The 22,320-nt window shown below is 43.3% G+C and overlaps 1 protein-coding gene across 2 annotated transcripts in view; it reads left to right on the top strand.

The window, feature by feature from the left end:
- The window catches only part of SHPRH (SNF2 histone linker PHD RING helicase), a 194,231-nt gene that overhangs the window by 42,353 nt on the left and 129,558 nt on the right, over window positions 1–22,320 (top strand). For both annotated transcript variants that reach the window (XR_012243953.1, XM_073627811.1), the window contains exons 5-6: window positions 7,997–8,075; window positions 18,419–18,569. Coding sequence is in view for 1 of the 2 variants with exons in the window: in XM_073627811.1 (XP_073483912.1) it covers window positions 7,997–8,075; window positions 18,419–18,569 (230 nt within the window). In the remaining variant the exon portion in view is untranslated. The remainder of the gene's footprint in view (window positions 1–7,996; window positions 8,076–18,418; window positions 18,570–22,320) is intronic.

The raw sequence follows: 22,320 nt of genomic DNA, 5'->3' as shown, positions 1-22,320 counted from the left end.
GCCCTTTGATCTGGTCGGTCCATTCATGGAACAATCTCTGGAAAATTAATTGGATTTCCCTTCCTGGATATTGATATTGGAGAGCTCTGATTAGGTAATCGAGTTTGGAGATCTCAGGTTGGAGGATAGAGCAGAGGAGATACCTTGCCAGGTGAATCGGGTGGAGGACACACCAGGGGACACCGAACCCTCCGGTTACCCATATATGCTTATTACTCCTGCAGGGGTGCGGGGGTGAGTGGGGACCCTTCAGGGGGAGCACAAGAGCGCTTTACATATATATTATACATTCACATCAGTCCCTATACCCTCAAGGAGCTTACAATCTAAGGTCCCTAACTCACATTCATACCTATACTAGGGCCAATTTAGACAGGATACAATTAACCTACCAGCATGTCTTTGGAGTGTGGGAGGAAACTGGAGTACCCGGAGAAAACCCACGCAGACACAGGGAGAACATGCAAACTCCAGGCAGGTAGTGTCGTGGTCGGGATTCGAACCAGCGACCCTTCTTACTGCTAGGCGAGTGTGCTACCCACTACACCACTGTGCATATTATTTGATTTTATACTGTTTGATTTTTGGTATATATTTATTGATATACACGAGTTATATAATTTTTTTCACCTTTTTTATGTGGTGCTGCATCCTAACCTTTTAGATGTAGGTACCCCACTTTTTAGGTATAGATGTTATATGACTGTTTGATGTGTGTATTTATACCTGCTATATAATATTGTTTTTATTATCACATATGATTATTCACCAGTTTTCGTTATAAGTAAGGTAGGGACAACACACTAGGGTGGGTCACAGAGTACCCTTCACCTCATTTTACTAGGGTAGCCCCACCTACACCTTTTTTGCGTTTTATCCTCTCTCCTACTGGCCCGGCGACAAGCGGAGTAGGAGGGAGCCCCGCGGTGACGTCATGGGCAGCGGCGTGGACTCCCGGAAGTGGGAACAGGATACCTGTCAAAGGCAGGTATCCTGTCCCCCCTCCCCCCCGAAAGGTGCCAATTGTGGAATTGAGGGGGAGAGGAGACAAATGAGTGAAAGTTCCACTTTTGGTTGGAACTCCACTTTAAATAGTGCTAATGTTGATAGTGAACTTTCTATGTAGTAAAGGCAAATTAAAATTTCCAGATTTACTGCTGTAGGATTCCACGTTCAGGAGTGAAATCTCCAGGGTCCACGCAACCCACCCCCCCACACACACACACACACACACACACACACACTCCATTCCACCTCCCCCTCTTGGCTTTTTCATTAGGTACCTATGGGCCCTTTACTTGTGTTATGCAATCCTGACCCCTGAGCTCTGTGCGTTGATAACTTCTGACCCTTACATTCTGTGTCTTGCAAACCCTCTCTCTCCTGTGTTACTTTTCATAATTTTGGCCACTGTACTCTGTACACTAGGCTGTATATGACATTCTTCTGACCACTGAACAGTAGTCACTGATTGTGTTAATGAAGTTCTTCTTCAAGGTAGGCTGAGTTCATAAAAAACATATGTAAAGGAAGAGTTTCCTTTTTAAAAATTATTGTACTGAGGTTTGTATGTGTCTCTTATACTCTCTTGTGGCACAATAAATTCAAGGACTTAATTTCAAGGACTGTGCCAAATGTTAACTGTGTGCACAGTGAGTAGACTCAAGTTTTAAACCCCTCTCTCCTTTAGTGTAATTTTGCCACACTCACAATGCATCATACTGCAGGCTCCACCTGCTTATTCCTTTTCAAGCCCAAGGCTGAAAAAATGATCTACAGCTTTGAGCTAGGGGATACAGGGAAAAAAGAAAAAACAAAAAACTTTACAGCCCCAGGCTACATGATACAGGGGATACAATCATTTACCTTTTTCATTCTCTGTACTTCACCTGTGCCCTTCTGCTGTTCCACTGTTCAATGCTCCAATATCCCAGATTTACTACTTTATTTCTGTATATCTTATACATTGATATGGCCACCTGTTCTCTACTGTGAGCCTCCTAAGCATATACAGTCAGGTCCATAAATATTGGGACATCGACACAATACTAATCTTTTTGGCTCTATACACCACCACAATGGATTTGAAATGAAACGAACAAGATGTGCTTTAACTGCAGACTTTCATCTTTAATTTGAGGGTATTTACATCAAAATCAGGTGAAGGGTGTAGAAATTACAAGAGTTTGTATATGTGCCTCCCACTTTTTAAGGGACCAAAAGTAATGGGACAATTGGCTGCTCAGCTGTTCCATGGCCAGGTGTGTGTTATTCCCTCATTATCCCATTTACAAGGAGCAGATAAAAGGTCCAGAGTTCATTTCAAGTGTGCTATTTGCATTTGGAATCTGTTGCTGTCAACTCTCAATATGAGATCCAAAGAGCTGTCACTATCAATGAAGCAAGCCATCATTAGGCTAAAAAAACAAAACAAACCCATCAGAGAGATAGCAAAAACATTAGGTATGGCCAAATCAACTGTTTGGAACATCCTTAAAAAGAAATAACGCACCGGTGAGCTCAGCAACACCAAAAGACCCGGAAGACCATGGAAAAAACTGTGGTGGATGACCAAAGAATTCTTTCCCTGGTGAAGAAAACGCCCTTCACAACAGTTGGCCAGATCAAGAACACTCTCCAGGAGGTAGGTGTATGTGTGTCAAAGTCAACAATCTAGAGAAGACTTCACCAGAGTGAATACAGAGGGTTCACCACAAGATGTAAACCATTTGTGAGCCTCAAAAACAGGAAGGCCAGATTAGAGTTTGCCAAACAACATCTAAAAAAGCCTTTGCAGTTCTGGAACAACATCCTATGGACAGATGAGACCAAGATCAACTTGTACCAGAGTGATGGGAAGAGAAGAGTATGGAGAAGGAACTGCTCATGATCCAAAGCATACCACCTCACCAGTGAAGCATGGTGGTGGTAGTGTCATGGCATGGGCATGTATGGCTGCCAATGGAACTGGTTCTCTTGTATTTATTGATGATGTGACTGCTGACAAAAGCAGCAGGATGAATTCTGAAGTGTTTCGGGCAATATTATCTGCTCATATTCAGCAAAATGCTTCAGAACTCATTGGACGGCGCTTCACAGTGCAGATGGACAACACCCGACGCATACTGCGAAAGCAACCAAAGAGTTTTTTAAGGGAAAGAAGTGGAATGTTATGCAATGGCCAAGTCAATCACCTGACCTGAATCCGATTGAGCATGCATTTCACTTGCTGAAGACAAATCTGAAGGGAAAATGCCCCAAGAACAAGCAGGAACTGAAGACAGTTGCAGTAGAGGCCTGGCAGAGCATCACCAGGGATGAAACCCAGCGTCTGGTGATGTCTATGCGTTCCAGACTTCAGGCTGTAATTGACTGCAAAGGATTTGCAACCAAGTATTAAAAAGTGAAAGTTTGATGGATGATTGTTAATCTGTGCCATTACTTTTGGTCCCTTAAAAAGTGGGAGGCACATATACAAACTGTTGTAATTCCTACACTGTTCACCTGATTTGGATGTAAATACCCTCAAATTAAAGCTGAAAGTCTGCAGTCAACGCACATCTTGTTCGTTTCATTTCAAATCCATTGTTGTGGTGTATAGAGCCAAAAAGATTAGAATTGTGTTAATGTCCCAATATTTATCGACCTGACTGTACAGTGTGGATGGAAAGTATTCAGACCCCCTTAAATTTTTCACTCTGTTATATTGCAGCCATTTGCTAAAATCATTTAAGTTCATTTTTTTCCTCATTAATGTACGCTCAGCACCCCATATTGACAGAAAAACACAGAATTGTTGACATTTTTGCAGCTTTATTAAAAAAGAAAAACTGAAATATCACATGGTCCTAAGTATTCAGACCCTTTGCTCAGTATTTAGTAGAAGCACCCTTTTGATCTAATACAGCCATGAGTCTTTTTGGGAAAGATGCAACAAGTTTTTACACCTGGATTTGGGGATCCTCTGCCATTCCTCCTTGCAGATTGTCTCCAGTTCTGTCAGGTTGGATGGTAAACGTTGGTGGACAGCCATTTTTAGGTCTCTCCAGAGATGCTCAATTAGGTTTAAGTCAGGGCTCTGGCTGGGCCATCCAAGAACAGTCACGGAGTTGTTGTGAAGCCACTCCTTCATTATTTTAGCTGCGTGCTTAGGGTCATTGTCTTGTTGGAAGGTAAACCTTCGGCCCAGTCTGAGGTCCTGAGCGCTCTAGAGAAGGTTTTCGTCCAGAATATCCCTGTACTTGGCCGTATTCATCTTTCCCTCGATTGCAACCAGTCGTCCTGTCCCTGCAGCTGAAAAACACCCCCACAGCATGATGCTGCCACCACCATGCTTCACTGTTGGGACTGTATTGGACAGGTGATGAGCAGTGCCTGCTTTTCTCCACACATACTGCTTAGAATTAAGGCCAAAAAGTTCTATCTTGGTCTCATCAGACCAGCGAATCTTATTTCTCACCATCTTGGAGTTTTTTAGGTGTTTTTTAGCAAACTCCATGCAGGCTTTCATGTGTCTTGCACTGAGGAGAGGCTTCCATCGGGCCACTCTGCCATAAAGTCCCGACTGGTGGAGGACTGCAGTGATGGTTGACTTTCTACAACTTTCTCCCATTTCCCGGCTGCATCTCTGGAGCTCAGCCACAGTGATCTTTGGGTTCTTCTTTACCTCTCTCACCAAAACTCTTCTCCCACCGATAGCTCAGTTTGGCCGGACGGCCAACTCTAGGAAGGGTTCTGGTTGTCCCAAACGTCTTCCATTTAAGGATTATGGCCAGATCTGTGCCTTGCCACAATTCTGTCTCTGAGCTCTTCAGGCAGTTCCTTTTGACCTCATGATTCTCATTTGCTCTGACATGCACTGTGAGCTGTAAGGTCTTATATAGACAGGTGTGTGGCTTTCCTAATCAAGTCCAATCGATATAATCAAACGCAGCTGGACTCAAATGAAGGTGTAGAACCATCTCAAGGATGATCAGAAGAAATGGACAGCACCTGAGTTAAATATGAGTGTCACAGCAAAGGGTCTGAATACTTAGGACCATGTGATATTTCAGTTTTTCTTTTTTAATAAATCTGCAAAAATGTCAACAATTCTGTGTTTTTCTGTCAATATGGGGTGCTGTGTGTACATTAATGAGGAAAAAAAAATGAACTTAAATGATTTTAGCAAATGGGTGCAATATAACCAAGAGTGAAAAATTTAAGGGGGTCTGAATACTTTCCGTCCCCACTGTATATCTCACCTGTCATTAAATAAATGTCCTTGTTAGTGCCAAGCCCTACCCTTGCCAGCTCCTACTCTGCCCCCGTATGCTTGCCCCCAACCATGATCTTCTCCTGTTCTACTTCTTGCTTGGAATAGATGTTTTTTTCCATAGATCAGTTGCTGAACTGTTATTTGTTAACCTGTTTGGTTACACCACTCTATAGCAGAGTTTTTCTTCCTGCAGAGAAGCTACAAACTGAAGAGTCATTAATTGTGTGGGGTTATAAACCAAGGGGGAGGAGCATTGGAGCTCAAATTCCTATATTCTGAGTACTTGCTGCAGAGGTAATGCCAACATAAAAAATATTTTATTGTAAGGAAAGGAAAATCCCATTTTAATAAAGACCTCTTATCGGGTGCTTTATGTACTTAAAGTGATTGTAAAGGGAAAAAAAATAATTAATAAACATCTCTATACTTACCTGCTCTATGCAATAGAATTGTACAAAGCGGCCCTGAACCTCCTCTTCTCAGGTCCTGACTCCTCCTCTCTGTCCAGTGCCCCCACGGGAAGCTGCTTCTCATGGGGGGCATTCATGCATGCTCGCTCCATAGCCCCGCTGCTGCGTCCATTGACACAGACAGCAGGACTTGGCCCTCGGGGGGCTGAGTGAGGAGGGAGACAGCGACGAAAGTCACTGCTCTTGTGCACTTCGCTGGATCGGATGGGACTCAGGTAAGAATAAGGGGGAATGCATTAAGGCAAAAAACCTTCAGACTTTAGAACCACTTTATTACTTCGCGAGATGTGGAATTGCTTTCAGAAGCCATAGAACAGTAAATGGACTGTACAAATTACAGATGACTTTAAAGCAAGAAACATGCGGCTAAATGTGAGTGATAATTTTTTTTTTTTTAACAGAAAAGTTTTTATTAATCTCCATTGGGAGATGATTTTCAGTACATTATACAATTAATAAACCTAAAAAAAAAGGAAAATCAGATCAAACAGATGACAAATCGACAGATATTACAACAAAGTATAACACATAGTAGCCAACATGTTATTTACATGTGTTTTATAGTACATAGCATCAGTATTGCGTTCTCGTGCAAAAGGGGGTAGGGTTGTCTGTAATTCAAGGGATAAGATGTCATAGGTATGAATAGTCCTATCCTGTACCAACCATATTTAGCAATAATGGAATTTTAAGGGGTTTCCTAGGGGGGTGAGAGGAGTGGGGGGAGACACCGAGGGTCCCAAGCATGATCTGCCCAGCTGTACATACTGGGACAGAGTGGGGTCCTCTCTCATTATAAATAGGATTTTAGCTGTTAGCCCAGTCACCCCAGATCTTCTCGAACATTTTTTCAGGCATCTACGGCTCATATATGTAAGCTTATAAAGTGGAAGGGTAGAGTCAATAAGCTTTTTCCACTGCCCAACCGTCGTGGGCTCCGGCTGCTTCCATTTAGTTAGGATGGCCTTTCTGGCATAGAATGAGACTTAGAAAATCAGTAACCTTTTGTGAGTGTTAGTGGTAATATTGTCACAGACACCAAGTAAGAGGACACAGGGGTCAAGTCCTATGGCCAAATTCCCAATCAAGTTGATACATTGCACCACTTCCCTCCAAAATTGTTGGATAAGAGGACAAGACCACATCACATGGAAGAATGTTCCCACTTCAGTATTGCATTTTGGACATTTGTCAGATTGCGTGGGGTATATCCTAGCAAGCCTCTGGGGGGTATAATATGCCCTGTGGAGGAATTTTAGCTGAATGTACCTATCCCTGGCGGATATCATTAAAGGTATATACTGTTGGATACCTTCTTCCCAATTGTCATCCATCAGGGAGGGCACATCCACCTTCCATTTATTAAAGAACTCAGTCCCCTGGTCATCGGTCCCACAGGATACCCGAAGGTACAGGGCGCAGAGGATACGGTCCACACTGGTTGAAATAAGAAAGCGCTCCACCATATGTGACTCCAAGTGAATGTCAGTGGGAAATTGGGCTTGTATGGCATGACGCAATTGTAGGTAGCGGAAAAACATCTTCGCTGGAAGTTGCAAGGTGTGTTTTAGTTCATCATATGAGAGGAGTTTACCTGCTGGCATGATATGCTGTAAAATTTGTATATCATATCTAGCCCAGATAGCTGGGTCTGGGATAGACAATAGATATGGTAGCCTAGGATTGCCCCACAGTGGCGCATAGGGGGAGAGTGTGTTAAGTGGGTTGAGTTAGCAGTCAGCTGTTCCCAAACCCTAGACGTCGTGCACATGGAGACGGTCATTGCGGCCTGTGCCCTCCGGCCCCTAAACACTAGGTTACTCAGTGCCGAGTACGACCCCAGGATGGCTGCCTCTAGGTTAACTGACGGGTTATTTTGTGACTGGGTGAACCACCAACGTACTGTTACCAGCACCGCTGCCCAGTAATACTGTTTAAAGCACGGCAGTGCCAATCCGCCTGCGGAGGGAGGAAGTTGTAAAACAGTTTTAGCCACCCTAAATGTGAAATGTCTTCCTTAAGGGTGATTGGTGCATCTAGTTTAGCATTGTTAACTTCTGATAAGGTAGGGAATTCTATTTGAGCTAAGAAGTCTTGTAGCGAATCTGGTTTGTAGCCTACCCTGGATGTATATAAATGTTCATAGTATTGTGCAAATCTAGCATTTATCTGGACAGGGTCTGTCTGTATTTGTCCCTGGTGAGTGATAAATTAGTGACCTAAATATATTGAACTAATTGTGTTATTCCTTTTTTTTTTTTTGTTTTAGAAAACTCTCTGCATGCGTTGTGGAGGGAAATCACCACACTTGATGGAGTGAAGATCTACTATAATCCATTCTCTGGAAGGTAAAAATGATGTTTGCTGTAGTGTCCTACTTGTTAAAAAAAATACATGATTTCAAGTACCTACAGTATTTTGCAAAGTAAAAAAAAAATGTAGACAGATTCTGAAAGCTGAATTACCCTACACATCGTCTTCAAGAATATGTATGATTTTGTCTGTGTGTGTAGTCCTGGTCAAAAAAGTATTCCTTTCTCATCCATTGAGGAACACAAAGTCTTTCACCTACAGGAGGTCTGAACAAAAAAGTGTAAGCCAGGCCAGGATAACTTCTTCTACCAGTGTGCCTCAGTTTTTTGCTAGGATCCTTGGGAGATGGATGACATTTTTCAGTTCTGCTGTTAAAAGACTAACCCTTTTCCTCACTCAAGACTCTTCTCTACATTGCTGCTAGAGCTGTTCTTTTTGATTGTAACTATCTTATATGGCTGTCATCAGCCTGGCTTTTTAAGAGTTACATTTTAGACCCTGCTGAAATGGACAATGCGGAGGTAGCCTAGAAATAGCCATGGGACACTGGATTCTGAAAAGAAGAAAAAGAGCGCACCAGCCTAGTGCATTATCCTTGACAGATTTATTAATTAAAAACAAGATAAACTACTCACAAAGGTCGAAGAAAAAATCGCATAGTATATGGCACAGAGGCAATTATTCCAGTGGTAGCAGTTTTCCAGGTCCCAGGAAGGAGGCATACGGACTACTGCTGGCTAACGCGTTTCGAAGGTTACCCTTCTTCATCAGAGCCTTGATTCTGGATTCTGCATAAGGTGCTTTCCAGACCCTGTTCTGGAACGCTTAAAGCGTAACTCCACTTTTGTTGAGAAAAAAAAAACATTCCCCTCTGGGTGATCTATGTACATTGCAAGAATTATAACAACCTTTTATGCAGATTCCTACCTTTTGTTATTCTGAAGAAATCCCTGTATGTTCCTCTCTGCCTCTGTTCTGAGTGGGTCTAATGGGGTAGTTTCATAATTAACTGTCAGGTGTGCACCTGTGCAGCACTAATGAGGAAATCTGTTGGGCCTGCATCCCTTTAGACGTGTTCCTACAGGGAGTATCTCACCAAAAATGACATTTTTGTTGCAGGGGATGCCTGAAATCTGAGGCAGACTTTTGGGAAAATTGGTGAGCCAATCACACGAGCAGAAAATTATGTTTCTGGGGAGTGGTCAGTACACACTCTGTGTACAGAACAACTCCAGGCAGCCATATTGCAATGCATTCTCAGAAAATGACACTGGCTGCAGATTGAAAAAGGAAGGTAATTTTTAATAACATTCAATTACAATATGACTTGTGTCACAGTTGTATACGCTATATTATTTTTTCTTTATTTGCTATTTTTTTCCCCACAAAAGTGAAGTTACCCTTTAACAGATCCAGAGATGCCCTGTCTTTGGAAACTCCAACTCTTTTTTCTATTGTGGAAGCAGTTAAGGCTGTGGTTCTGAGCATCTCCCTGTCGTTGCTTCTACATGCAGAAAAGCAACATGGAACTGTGCTCCTTGTTTTGTTCCTGCTGCTCTCCTACAGTTACCTTGGTCCCTTCCAGGTCATTTAACCCTCATCTGCTACCACCTGTTTGGAAATTGTGAGTACCCTGAGGATTTGCCTTGTACCCTGAGCTTCAATTGCTTTATCACTATCTAGTCACATTATGTCTAATCTTAGCCACAGAGGGGACAGAGTCTGGCTGCCACAGCTCTGGGGCTGCTTAATTCATGCTTTCTGAAGATACCATCATCTGCCACCTGGTATTCTGTTATCTTATTCTCCTAAAGTCTTTTTTCATCATTGGAGTCCTTTCTAGCTCTGCCAGGTGTAGCTTAGTCTCTTACCTTGTATTGTCTCCCATGCCTTTGTGTAGCAGATCTGCCCGCTGGCTTAGCAGGTTCTGAGCCATTGGTTGTATTGACTCTCTGATTCTAAGTCACTCCATTCTTTACCTGACAAGCTTATCTTCAAAGAGTCACAGTTTACTATAAAACTGAAAAATACCATTTTAGTTTGTATGGATAAGTTGGTCACCAATTTGAAACCTCGAGGTTCAGCCTGTTTCCAGTCTCTGATATTTTAGAGCCCCTGAAGTTTCAAAGATGGTTCCATTGCAGCCACTTTTCTCTGTGGACATTGGAAACACCCTGACATGCCCTTGACATCTCCTAAACGCTTATTAGACTTGTTTTCTTTTGGAAAGTGTTTTGCAAAACACTGGTCTGCCCATACTGTTGACTCAGTAGTGGCTCACATTAACAATGTGGTGCTAGGGAACATTCCTGTATTTAAAGACCCTATTGAGTAATGGTTGGAAACACTCTTTAGAGCTCAGTTTTATACTTCAGCTGCAATGACTTGCTGGAAACATCTTGGCTTGTCTCCTGCATTGTTCTTTTGTCAATAACTTATGCTTAGAGTATTCTGGTTGCTGGTCTGAAGATTCTGTGTATAAGTCATATTTGATCTGCGAGGGACAATATCTATTTTAACCAGCCCTTGATATTATTATCAAGGTTGTCACTGAAAGTGCACCCACCTGCCTTAGTGCAAGTAAGGTCTGCAAAGTTTACTCCCTTTCATTTCTTTACTCCTGGAGCACACACTTTTAGGCATCCCAAGCTTGGTTCTTTGTCCACCTGCAAAGTTTGGGGTAAAAAGCCTACTAAACCCTCACAGAAACCTTCATCACCCCCCCCCCCCCACCCCCACACACACTTTTCAAATCTCAACAGTGCACCCTGTGTTCCCCAGGGTGCTGAACCTAGTCATGGCCCAACTACATTCTTGTGGCATCCCCACTGTGATATATCTAGGCAACTCCCATTTGAGTGGAGAGTCAATGTGGGCTCCATTGGTCTACACCTACGTTGGAGAATTCTCGTCTCTCAATCTACATCCTGCTCTTTCAGGAAATGTTATTGTTTCTACATAGCTGAATCAAAGATTACCTGATCTTGATCCAGTTGGACAACACCATGGCATGGGCGTTCCTCAGCCGTCTACTTATGACAAAAGAAATACTTTCTATCCTGGTTACATTATAGTCTTGTTAATCATGTTCAACTAGGATCTAGCCAACTGGTGAAAGGCTTCCTCAACCAGTTACACCTACTGTAGATCTTGGGAAGCGATCCATACACCCAAATGTGTTCTTGTGGCCTACGATGCTAAAAGTTGAAAGATATTCCAACAAGGTCTATCATTAGGGTTCCGCTCCATGTGTGTCTTCCCTTTTTTACAGATAGATTGGGCTTGAGCTCAGCTCTCAGTACTGGATTTTTTCCTTGCTATTTTTGGTTTAAAAATGTTAACCTCTCATACTTTTCCTAAGACTTGGTATAGAGAATTTCCCATGTAACCTTCCACGATTATCCCTTTGTGACTCGGTGGGATTCAAAACTGGTTCTCTATGTCTTTTTCAAAAACTGCTGTTTGGACTCCTCTGGAGGTACTGTATTTTTTCTCTAATTCTTCACAAGGGGTTCTTTCTTTGTAGTCATTGACTGTGAAATGAGTATCTAACCTGACAGCTTGTCATTCAAGGGACCCTATTTTGTTTGGATTTGCAATGGGATCTAGGAGGATTCAGTTTCTTGTTCTATCATTTTGGGTGGTTCAGGTAAACTACTTTCTCCAAGCGTCTTCCAGGACAGCCCATGAGACCTTGGGCTCCTCCTACCAGGACAGGAAACACGTCACCCCCACCAGATAAAAGGGCGGTCCTCCAGGCCCATGTCAGTTATTTGTGTTTCCTCCGGACGGGGGGTAACATGTTCATGGAACCTGCTCCCATAGGCCTTATAAGCAGGGGCTTTGTATGGCCTTTTTCTGGGGCATATCACTTACCTCTTCCTCTGCCAGAAGCAGCACACCGCTGGGGAGGTTGGCTGTGTTGCTGTTCTCTGTCCTCAGTGCCTGGAGAGGGCCAGGACCGGTGTGAGGTCGTGCCCCTAGCGCAGTGCATTGCACTCTAGCTCAGCTGAGCTTCGGTTGTCCTTCCCTGCCGACAGCCTGGCTGATCTGAGCAAGGAATGGAGGAAGCCGCAGCGTTCGAGGGGGCGGAGCTATTGCGCTCCAAGCTGGCCCACAGGAAGTGCCTGGAGAGGGTTACTTCCGGGGCATATGACATCATCATCGGGCGCCGGAGACGAGGTTCCAGTCTTCATAAACGGCGCGAACAGAGAACGCTGGCTGCTGGTGTTTCTTGGTGTTAAGCAGCCAGGCTGTGGATGACCAAGAGGGGCAGAATGGATCCTCCTGCAGTACCTGCACAGGCAGCGGATGCAGTTCCCAACACCAGCACCTCACAGGTAAGCCTGGGATGTTCTGTCACCACCTTACTATCCCTGTGAGTGTTCCCTCCCCCTCCCCCCTCTGTAGTAGTGGGTGTAAGGGGACACATTTCCTCCCTCCTGCACGTGGTGTTACGGAGTGATTGTGTGGCTTTAATTACATTGTGGGTCATTTATTTGTCTTGCAGACCAGGACTCAGGACAAGGCCCAAGCGCAGCCACTTAAAAGGAAATGTGCGGTTTGCGCAAACAAATTGAGCTCCTCATGGAGCAAAGCAGTTTGTCGCACCTGTATAGAAGGCCTAGTAAAGGATGACCCGGTTGCCTCTTGCCAGAAGATGCTTACTTCTGTTAGGGATGAGCTTGCGTCCACCTTCAGTTCCTTTAGAACGCTTATTGACAAGCTCCAGACTCCAGCAGAGAGTCCGTCTTCACTGAAGGCGTCAGTAAGCACTCCGCAGCAGGCAGAGAGTGAAGACTCTGAGGCTGAGGTCAGATTTACCCGTTCTTCTCTGGAAGAATCAGGGTCAGATACAGAGCCCAGAGATAGAGAATCCACTCGAGGCTCAAGATTTAAGTTATCTGTTGAGGATGTAGATGACTTATTAAAGGCTATCTATACTACCCTTGAATTAAAAGAGGAAGAGGTTCAGTTATCCAAACATGATCTTATGTATAAAGGATTACATAAGAGAAAATCAAGAGTGTTTCCAGTTCATAGTTCTTTGGTTGATACTATTAAACTGGAATGGGATAATCCCGAGAGAAAACCATTCTTCTCCAGTAACCTGAAAAGGAGGTTTCCTTTTGATGAGGACACTGCGCAGCCATGGAATGAGAATCCCAAGTTAGACGCACCTCTTTCAAAAGTTTCAAAAAACTCGGACCTGGCGTTTGATGATATGGGTACGCTTAAGGATCCGATGGACAAGAGGGGGGATATCCTTCTCCACAGAGCCTGGGACTCAGCAGTTGGAAACCTGAAACCAGCTTTGGCTTCCACTTGTGTGGCCAGAAATCTGGAGGTTTGGTTGACTCAGATTCAGTCACATCTGTCAGCAGGTACCTCCAGAGAGCAAATTTTAAAGTCTTTTCCTCTCCTATTTTAGGCAGTGGGTTTTTTGGCAGATTCTTCCGCTGAGTCGGTAAGAATGTCAGCCAGGACTTCGGCTCTAGTGAACTCGGCCAGGAGAAGCCTTTGGCTTAAGACCTGGTCAGGGGACTCGGCCTCCAAGTTGCGCCTTTGTGGCCTTCCTTTAACTGGCGATCATTTATTTGGCCCAGGTCTACAGGAGGCACTGGAACGCACGGCTGATAAGAAAAAGGCGTTTCCAGAGAAAAAGAGTTCAGACAGCCAGAAAATTTTTTCGTGGCCAAAACAGGCAACAGAGTCCTAGAGAAAAGGACAGCAGGCCGAAAAAGCATTGGACTGGGCACAAAGGCAGAGGCAAACAGCCCGCCAAGCCGCAGTGTTCCCCGGTGGGAGGGAGATTGAGGGCCTTGATCCCACAGTGGGCAGCAGTCACTCTGAGCCCCTTCGTCCTGGACCTAGTGACCAACGGGTACAGGCTGGAGTTTGTTCACCAACCACCAGAACGTTTGTTGGTCACATTTCCTCCACAAGATCGGGAGAAAGCAAGGGCTCTGGGTCTCCAGATCGGAGACCTATTAGATCAAAAAGTCCTGATTCCTGTTTCTCGATCGGAGCGGGGCAAGGGATTCTATTCCCATGTATTTGTGGTCAGAAAGCCAGCAGGAAAGTTTCGACTTATCCTGAATCTCCGGACCTTAAACAAGTCCATCAGATACAAGCATTTCCGTATGGAGACGGTTTTTACAATCAAAAACCTACTATACCCAAACTGCTTTATGGCCACGTTGGACTTAAGGGATGCTTATCTTCACATCCCTATCCATCCAGCCTTCCAAAAGTTTTTTGAGATTGGCAGTGAAGACGGGTATGGGGACCCGACATTTTCAATTTCAGGCCCTCCCCTTCGGTCTTTCCTCAGCCCCACGCATCTTTACGAAGGTGTTGGGGGAAGTGCTGGCTCCTCTAAGATTAAAGGCAATAACGGTTATCCCTTACTTAGACGACCTCCTGATAGTGGCAAAATCATACCAAAGGCTGTTGGAAGATCTCCAGGCTGTACAGGACTTCTTACAGTCCCTAGGCTGGCTAATAAACAAAGAAAAATCGTCCTTGATTCCGGCCCAGAAAGTAACTTATCTGGGTTACGATTTTTGCTCCGTGAACCAAAGAGTTTTTCTTCCTCAGGAGAAGATTACCAAAGTGTTCCAGACTATGTCAACATTGCAGACCAACCAGTCGGTCTCTCTGAGACAGGTGTCGAGGGCAGTGGGTCTTATGACCTCATGTTTTCCCGCAGTACCATGGGCGAGACTCCGTCAGCGTCCGTTACAAAGGTTTCTTTTAGGAAACTGGGACGGGGACGTAAGGTCCCTGGAGTCAAGGATCTGGATTCCCGACAGGATAAAAAGAAGCCTGTGGTGGTGGAGAGCTGGTCAGCACCTAGCAGGAGGTCTTCCATGGTCCTTTCCCATTTCACGAAGGATTACCACGGATGCGAGTTCCTGGGGATGGGGGGCCCACCTCAGCAATGCAGTAGCACAAGGAGAGTGGTCCCCAGAGGAGGCAAGGGCCTCATCCAATCAAAGAGCTGCTTGCAGTCCAGAGAGCCCTCCAGTCTTTTCAGATGGAGATCAGGGGTCACAACCTCCAAATCCTGTCAGACAATATAGCGACAGTCGCGTATATCAACAAGCAGGGAGGCACGAGAAGCCGGAGGCTTCAGTCCATTGCCCAGGAGATCCTTTCATGGGCAGAGGGGAATCTAGCCTCCATTTCTGCTGTACACCTGAAGGGGAAAAACAATTACCTGGCAGATTATCTCAGCCGTCACAGGATAGACCGAGACAACTGGTCCCTTCATCCCGAAGTCTTTGCAGACCTCACCAAGAGATGGGGTTATCCGGTAGCGGATTTGTTTGCAAACCGAAACAACTGCAAGACGGAGATATTCTTTTCCATGAACCCGGCAGACCAAGCCTTGGGGATCGATGCTCTGGCGAACCCGTGGCCTCCAGGCCTATGTTATGCCTTTCCGCCAATCAGGCTGATTCCAGAAGTCCTCCGGAAGTTTCGGCTGGAAGAGACAGATCTGATTCTAATTGCCCCGTTTTGGCCCAAGAGGCCATGGTTTTCCCTGCTACAGTCTCTGGTTTCAGAGCCTCCGTGGAGTCTTCCGAAAAGGGAAGACCTATTATTGCAGGGTCCAGTATCACACCCTCAGGTGGTTTCCTTAACTGGTATCTGAAGAAAAGATACTGAGCGCCCAAGGGTTCTCTGACAAAGTAGTCAGGACTCTCGTTAATTGCAGGAAGCCAGTTACTAGAGCCATATATTCCAAAGTTTGGAAAAGGTTTAACTCATGGTTATCTGAAAATGATAGATTAACTCATGATATTCCGTCTATTTTGGAATTTTTCCAAGAGGGTGTCGACAAAGGTCTTTCTGTTGGTACCTTAAAGGTACAGGCAGCAGCTATTAGTGTGTTCCTCCAGTTTTCTCTCCTGGAAAATCCCACTATAGCCAGATTTTTCAAATCTATCTCTAGGGCCAGACCAGTAGTAGTGAGAAGTTGTCCAACGTGGGATCTGTCCCTAGTTCTTCAAACTCTGGTAGAATTTCCGTTTGAACCTCTGGAAAGTATGTCAGTTAAGTTACTTACATTAAAAACTGTGTTCCTTATAGCTGTTACCTCAGCTCGTAGGGTAAGTGAGTTGCAGGCCCTATCAGTTAGGGAGCCCTTCCTCACGATTTTTGAGGATCGAGTTGTGTTACGAACCGATCCAGGTTTTTTTGCCCAAGGTGGCAAGTACATTCCACCGATCTCAGAACATTGTATTGCCAACCTTTTGTAGTTCGCCACAGGGCGACTTAGAAAGAAAATTTAGTTTTCTAGATGTAAGAAGGATTCTCTTGGTCTATCTTGAGGTCACGAAGACCTTTAGGAAAACTGATGCCTTGTTTGTCCTCTTTTCTGGAGTTCACAAGGGGAATAGTGCATCTAAAGCCACATTGGCTAGATGGATAAAGCAAGCCATCTTGGAAGCTTACAAAATTAGGGAGGTCCCTACACCTTTTGTTACTGCGCACTCAACTAGAGCCTTGTCTACGTCTTGGGCTGAGAGGGCTGGTGCCTCACCGGAACAAATTTGCAGGGCTGCCACTTGGTCCAGTTACTCGACCTTCATTAAACATTATTGCCTGGATCTCCTATGAGCTCAGGAGCAGGCGTTTGGTCGTAAGGTCCTTCAGGCAGTTGTCCCTCCCTAGACTGGTAAGTTCTGGCTCATCGTCTCATGGGCTGTCCTGGAAGACGCTTGGAGAAAAGCTGAGTTAGACTTACCTGTAACTCCTTTTCTGAGAGTCTTCCAGGACAGCCGGATTCCCACCCGGTATTGTCTGAAGTTATGTGTATTATGCATATGTTTTGCAGGGTCCTACGGTTCTTGAGAATACTGACATGGGCCTGGAGGACCGCCCTTTTATCTGGTGGGGGTGACGTGTTTCCTGTCCTGGTAGGAGGAGCCCAAGGTCTCATGGGCTGTCCTGGAAGACTCTCAGAAAAGGAGTTACCGGTAAGTCTAACTCAGCTTTTCAAGCTCATGGTCTTATAGTATGTAAACCCTTTTTAAGTATTTTCTGGTATATGAGACATAAATAGCACCATTAAGTGGTATTAAAGCCAAAACCAAAAATGTAATTTATTGCATCCTACCAATCATTATATGTGGTGGCTGCATCAGTTTTTTTTTTCTTAGGCTTTTTTACCTCTGTTTTTACCTGGCGATCTAGGAAGTAACACACCTCCTGTATTAGTGTGCCCCCACTCTGGATGAAGGAGAACAGGAGAAACTTTGGACATTAATATTCTCAGTCTGGGGGAAGTGTAGTGTTAGATGTACTAGCAGATGTAAGTACACTAACAAATTTAAGCCAAACTCCAGCTCACATTTTATAAGCATTTATAGCAAACAGTTTTTCTTTTTTATCTTTTTGGGATAAAGGTTTTACATTAACAAAAAGCAGATCACTGTAAGCACCCCTGCTAGTGTTAAATGGTTTGTTTCATCTCTGTAACTGATATAATTCTGTTGGCGAGCTTGTTCTTTTGAAAAACAAAGGACTTACTGACTTACTCACCAAATGAAAAAATTAATGCAGCCATCACATCTAAAAAATGGTAAGTTGGAATATATTAAATGTTTGATTTGGGGTTTAATACCTTTTTTGTTGCAATATAATAAATGTTTGATTTTGAGTTTATTACCACATTAAACAGCTGTCTAAATGGCATTCATATAACATAGTAAAATATATTTTTGGAGCTTTCATATACCATGGACCGCAATCATGTGATATTACCTGCTTACTCCCCACTGTACTGTACGATCTATGGGTGGGGCTAAAAGGAAGCCTATGATGCTGCCTGCAGACATCACACTGCTGGAATTGCCTTATTTTCCCTGTGGCTGTACAACAGAGCGGATTGATGCTGTTGTGGTTAGGTAAGTTAGGCAAGGCTGCCATCTGGCCTTCTGTTTCCATGTTCTTCTACCAGGTGGAGGCTGCAGCCTCATGTGATGTTAGCTTCAGCCAGCTCTTTAGCTACAAGCGATCTCCATTTTTTTATGTTCTTTGGGCCTGTTAGCGACTATTTTCTGTTGGCCTCCCATATGTTAGACTGCTTTTGGATGCTCTGAAGGCAAAAGACTTCCTGTGAATGGAGGGAAAGTTAAGGGGATTTTTGAACTTGCCAAACAATTATTTTCCTCGAATCCCTAGAAAAAGACTTTATGATGAGCACAAAAATCCTATTATTTTGTTGACTTCTAGAAATGTAATAACATGACTAATGTATCAAACTGGTAAAAATGGTTTGATCTTATCTGCTTGTGGTATTTTACAAAAGCCAGTCCCAACCCTGACCTTCATCTTTCATTCAAAATTCAAATTTACTGTCTTCCAGTATCATTCAGGAATACCCTGCTGCTTCTCGTGAGTGGCCTGGAGGTATTCTTGCAGATGAAATGGGCCTCGGAAAGACAGTGGAAGTTCTGAGTTTGATCCTTTGTCATCCAAGAAAAGATCTTCAAGCTGACTTGCTGTTGTTACCTGAGGTAAAAAGAATTTTGGGTCTAAGGTCCCATGCATGTGGTTGCTTAGCAGCTCCAGTGTTTTAGGCATAAAATCCCTGTCACTTTCTGGAACCCAGTGAGCTGCACATGCTACTTACAGCCGCTAATACAAAAGAATGGCTGTGCTTGAGCAAATGGCAATGGCTTCTACTTTGGTGCTTACTTACGCATTTGCATATGACACTTCTCCCTGAAGGCAAATATGGTGCATCCAGGAAAAAGAGCCATATACGCACAGGTAAATGCCGATGTAGAAGTCATCAGAGTTTACCTGAGCACAACTGCATATAGCAATTCACTTGCATTGGCAACTCTACGTGGCGTGTGTGGCTCCCCAGGCGCTAGAAAGCATCAGGGATTTTACGCATCAGCACACAGGACCTGCTAAGCATCCCTGCACATGAGGCCTAATAATGACAGTTTAAATTAAACGTTCGGTGCATATTTAATTTGGTACTGTGGAACTTACTGTATATATTGTGGCATTCATTTGGATTTGATACCAGCAACTGTAATTACATCTTATTTCTGTTGTCTTTACTTTTTTGTCATGCAATGTTTACAACATAATTCTTATAATTAGAAAATACTTGGCCAAGATATTTAAAATATCTGCTCTCATATTGATATTGATACACATCATACTAATCTTAGTTGTGTGAACAAAACACATATTAAAATGAGCTAATTCATGCACAATTGTATTCCTGCACCTCTATGGTGATTATATTGCTTGCAAATTATTCCAGAATATGTAAAGTGCCTTATACAGCTGAACATCCATATACAATAATCTAAACAGGACTTGGCCAATACATGCTTTTTTGTACATTTGGGTATTTGATATATATAGAGTGGTTGATTAAGTCCCGATCATATCTTTTATTTTTCTTGTGGGTTCATGATTTAAGTACCAAGAACTCCTCCACTGATAATACTTTATTTATTATTATTGGGACCGAGGTTTTTTATTTTTGCTCCAGTTGTTATCCTAGTTATAGTTATACTAAAGCTAAAACCTAGGTAGTGTTGTCTTGTTCCTCCATTCCATCCACACACACAAAGAATATGAACTTTTAGGGGCAGTTCACACCACATGCAGTCCATTGCGTGTTTTTTTTCTGCATCAAAAATGCATGGAAAGTAGGTTATATGGTTTTCAATGGCATAGTTCACACCAGTGCTTGCAGTTCCAGTGTGTTCCAGCTCCAGGGAAAAAAGTAGAACATGCTGCATTTTTTCTGCACTGGACTGTACTGCAACGCCGTAAAACGCATCAAAAACGCACTGGAACTCACCGGAACGCACCTAAATGCACCAAAAAGGCAGTGCAACACACTTGTCCTTATTTAAGGTTAAAAAAAAAGAGGGGGAGGGAAGCACTGGACTGTATCAAACGCATCAAAACCGCACTGGAACGCATCAAAAATGCGCATGCAGAAAAGCACTTGGAACACATCTGGACTTCGTTTCTATAGTGTGAACTGGCCCTTAGGGTAGCAAAAAAAAAAAAAATACTCATAAGAAATATAAAACATAGCTGACACCAATATTGTGGCAGCTTCTGATCTTCTCATAAAATAGTTGTCATGGGCAGAATGTGCAGTAGAACTTTTCCATCCCTACATTACTATGCCTGCCACAAAGCTTTGTAAGGATGCGCATCCCTGCACAATTTTGTTCTAGATGCCATGTTTCTTAGGAAATTGGCATTATTTTCTGCCCTTTTGAAAACTTGGAAAGCCATCCTTGACAGCACATGGCTGTGGCCAAAGGCATAGCACATAACCATCATGGGTGTCATTTTGATGAGTGCTGCTGTGCTTTAGCAAAATGGTATTTAGGACAATCAGATCCTACTGCTGCTATTAGTAGGTCTGCCACCATTTTGGACAATACAACCATTACTCTCCTGAAAAAATGGCATTAGCAATGGACATGGCGTGCACAGTAAGGCATGTTCTTTATGAATGGCATTTTATTAAGCATGAGCAGCAAACAAGATTTTTTAAAGATAAACAACCATCTGGATCTGGAATATGCAGTTCAGTTTTGGGCACCAGTTCTCAAAAAGGATATGGGGGGAACTGGAGAAAGTGCAGAGAAGGGCAACCAAACTGATAAGAGGCATGGAGGAGCTCAGCTATGAGGAAAGATTGGAGGAACTGAATCTATTCCCTCTTGAGAAGAGGAGATTAAGGGGGGATATGATCAACATGTACAAATACATGAGGGGTCCATATAGTGAACTTGGTGTTGAGTTATTTACTTTAAGGTCATCACAGAGGACAAGGGGTTGAACTAGATGGACTTGTCTTTTTTCAACCTGACTAACTATGTAACCAAAATAGCTCCAGAAGTTGGCATGTGCATGTTATGTTCTTGGGTGCCATTTTGATGAGGATAGCAATGGTTGATTTACCTTTTCAAAATAATGATGCAGTTTTGAAAAGGATTACTGTACTCCGCGAAATGGTGCCCAGAATGACTAGGCCAGTGTAACAGCTGCATTTCCTTGTTAATGTAGTAGGGAACTATACACTGACCACTAAAATAAAATGTGCATGAACACTGACCACCAATATAACTCACCAGTTCACTCTGTACACTAAGCTGTACATTAATACATTTGATAACACTCTACACTGTCCTGTACATTAAATACTTCACACTGTTCCACTTGATATGGCTGATTTCTGATTGGGACTCTAAAACAAAGTTAATACTGCAGCTGCAGGAACAGATTCACAGGACTCAATCACTGTGTTTAAAATGTCCGTTCAGTGAAAAATGTATTATTACATGTTATTTTATACATAGATAAGAAAGGGGTGGTGTGAGATGTTATTAAAAAGTAACAAATAGCAATATGTTATTAAAAGCTAACAAATAGAAATATATTATTAAAAACTAGCAAATAGAACAATTGCAAAAGTTAAACCTTGAAAAGGGAGGGGGGAGTAGAGAGCGTTTAGGAGAAGTGTCTGTGTGTTAGGTGAAGGTTACAGAACACATTTCAACAGTGAGAACAAAATGGATTCTCTTGTGCTTAAATAAACAGTACAATGAATGTCCATGTCATTTCCCCCCTTTTGTTTATTTGACACCATTCTTCTCCGCCTTACGTGCAGCCGATTGCTGGTAACTCCTGTTACATTGGCGCAGAGAGACGGCGTCCTGTTCAGCTCTCTCCTAGCTTTCTCACAATAATGGGTTCATCAGGGCTGGTGGTACATTTGTTGGTACAGCGGGTAGTCACACAGAGGCTAGCCTGATGAGGAATTAAATAACAAACATGAGAAATAGGAACATCACAATGTAAGCGCCTAGTTTCTGTAACCATGTTGCTATGCCATATAAAAAATCACCAAAACCTCCTAAACCCTGAAAGGGGTTCCATCCATCTTTAGCAATATCTCTGGCCTTATTCTGTAGTTCTCTTATCTTAGCAAGATGCCCTTTAATAATGTCCTCATTATCAGAAATGTATATACAACAGTCAGTGTGAAATATCTTACACATCCCACCTTGAGCTGCAGTGAGATAATTTAGCGTTAATCTGTGCTCTAATACTACTTTTTTAAGCTGAGCCATTTATTGTGGTCCTGTTTAGATCAGTGAAATTGAGAGGCATTGCTATCATGGGTATTGTTCCTGTTTGGGGATGTAAGTGAGAACACACCCAGCAGTTACTAGCGTTGCTATGGGTTGCATACAATTTTAACATTTGGAT

Source organism: Aquarana catesbeiana, linkage group LG04, assembly GCF_042186555.1.
Source record: "Aquarana catesbeiana isolate 2022-GZ linkage group LG04, ASM4218655v1, whole genome shotgun sequence".
Classification (NCBI taxonomy): Eukaryota; Metazoa; Chordata; class Amphibia; order Anura; family Ranidae; genus Aquarana; species Aquarana catesbeiana.
Note: the sequence above shows the minus strand (reverse complement) of the source record. Positions and strands in the feature narration are given on the sequence as shown.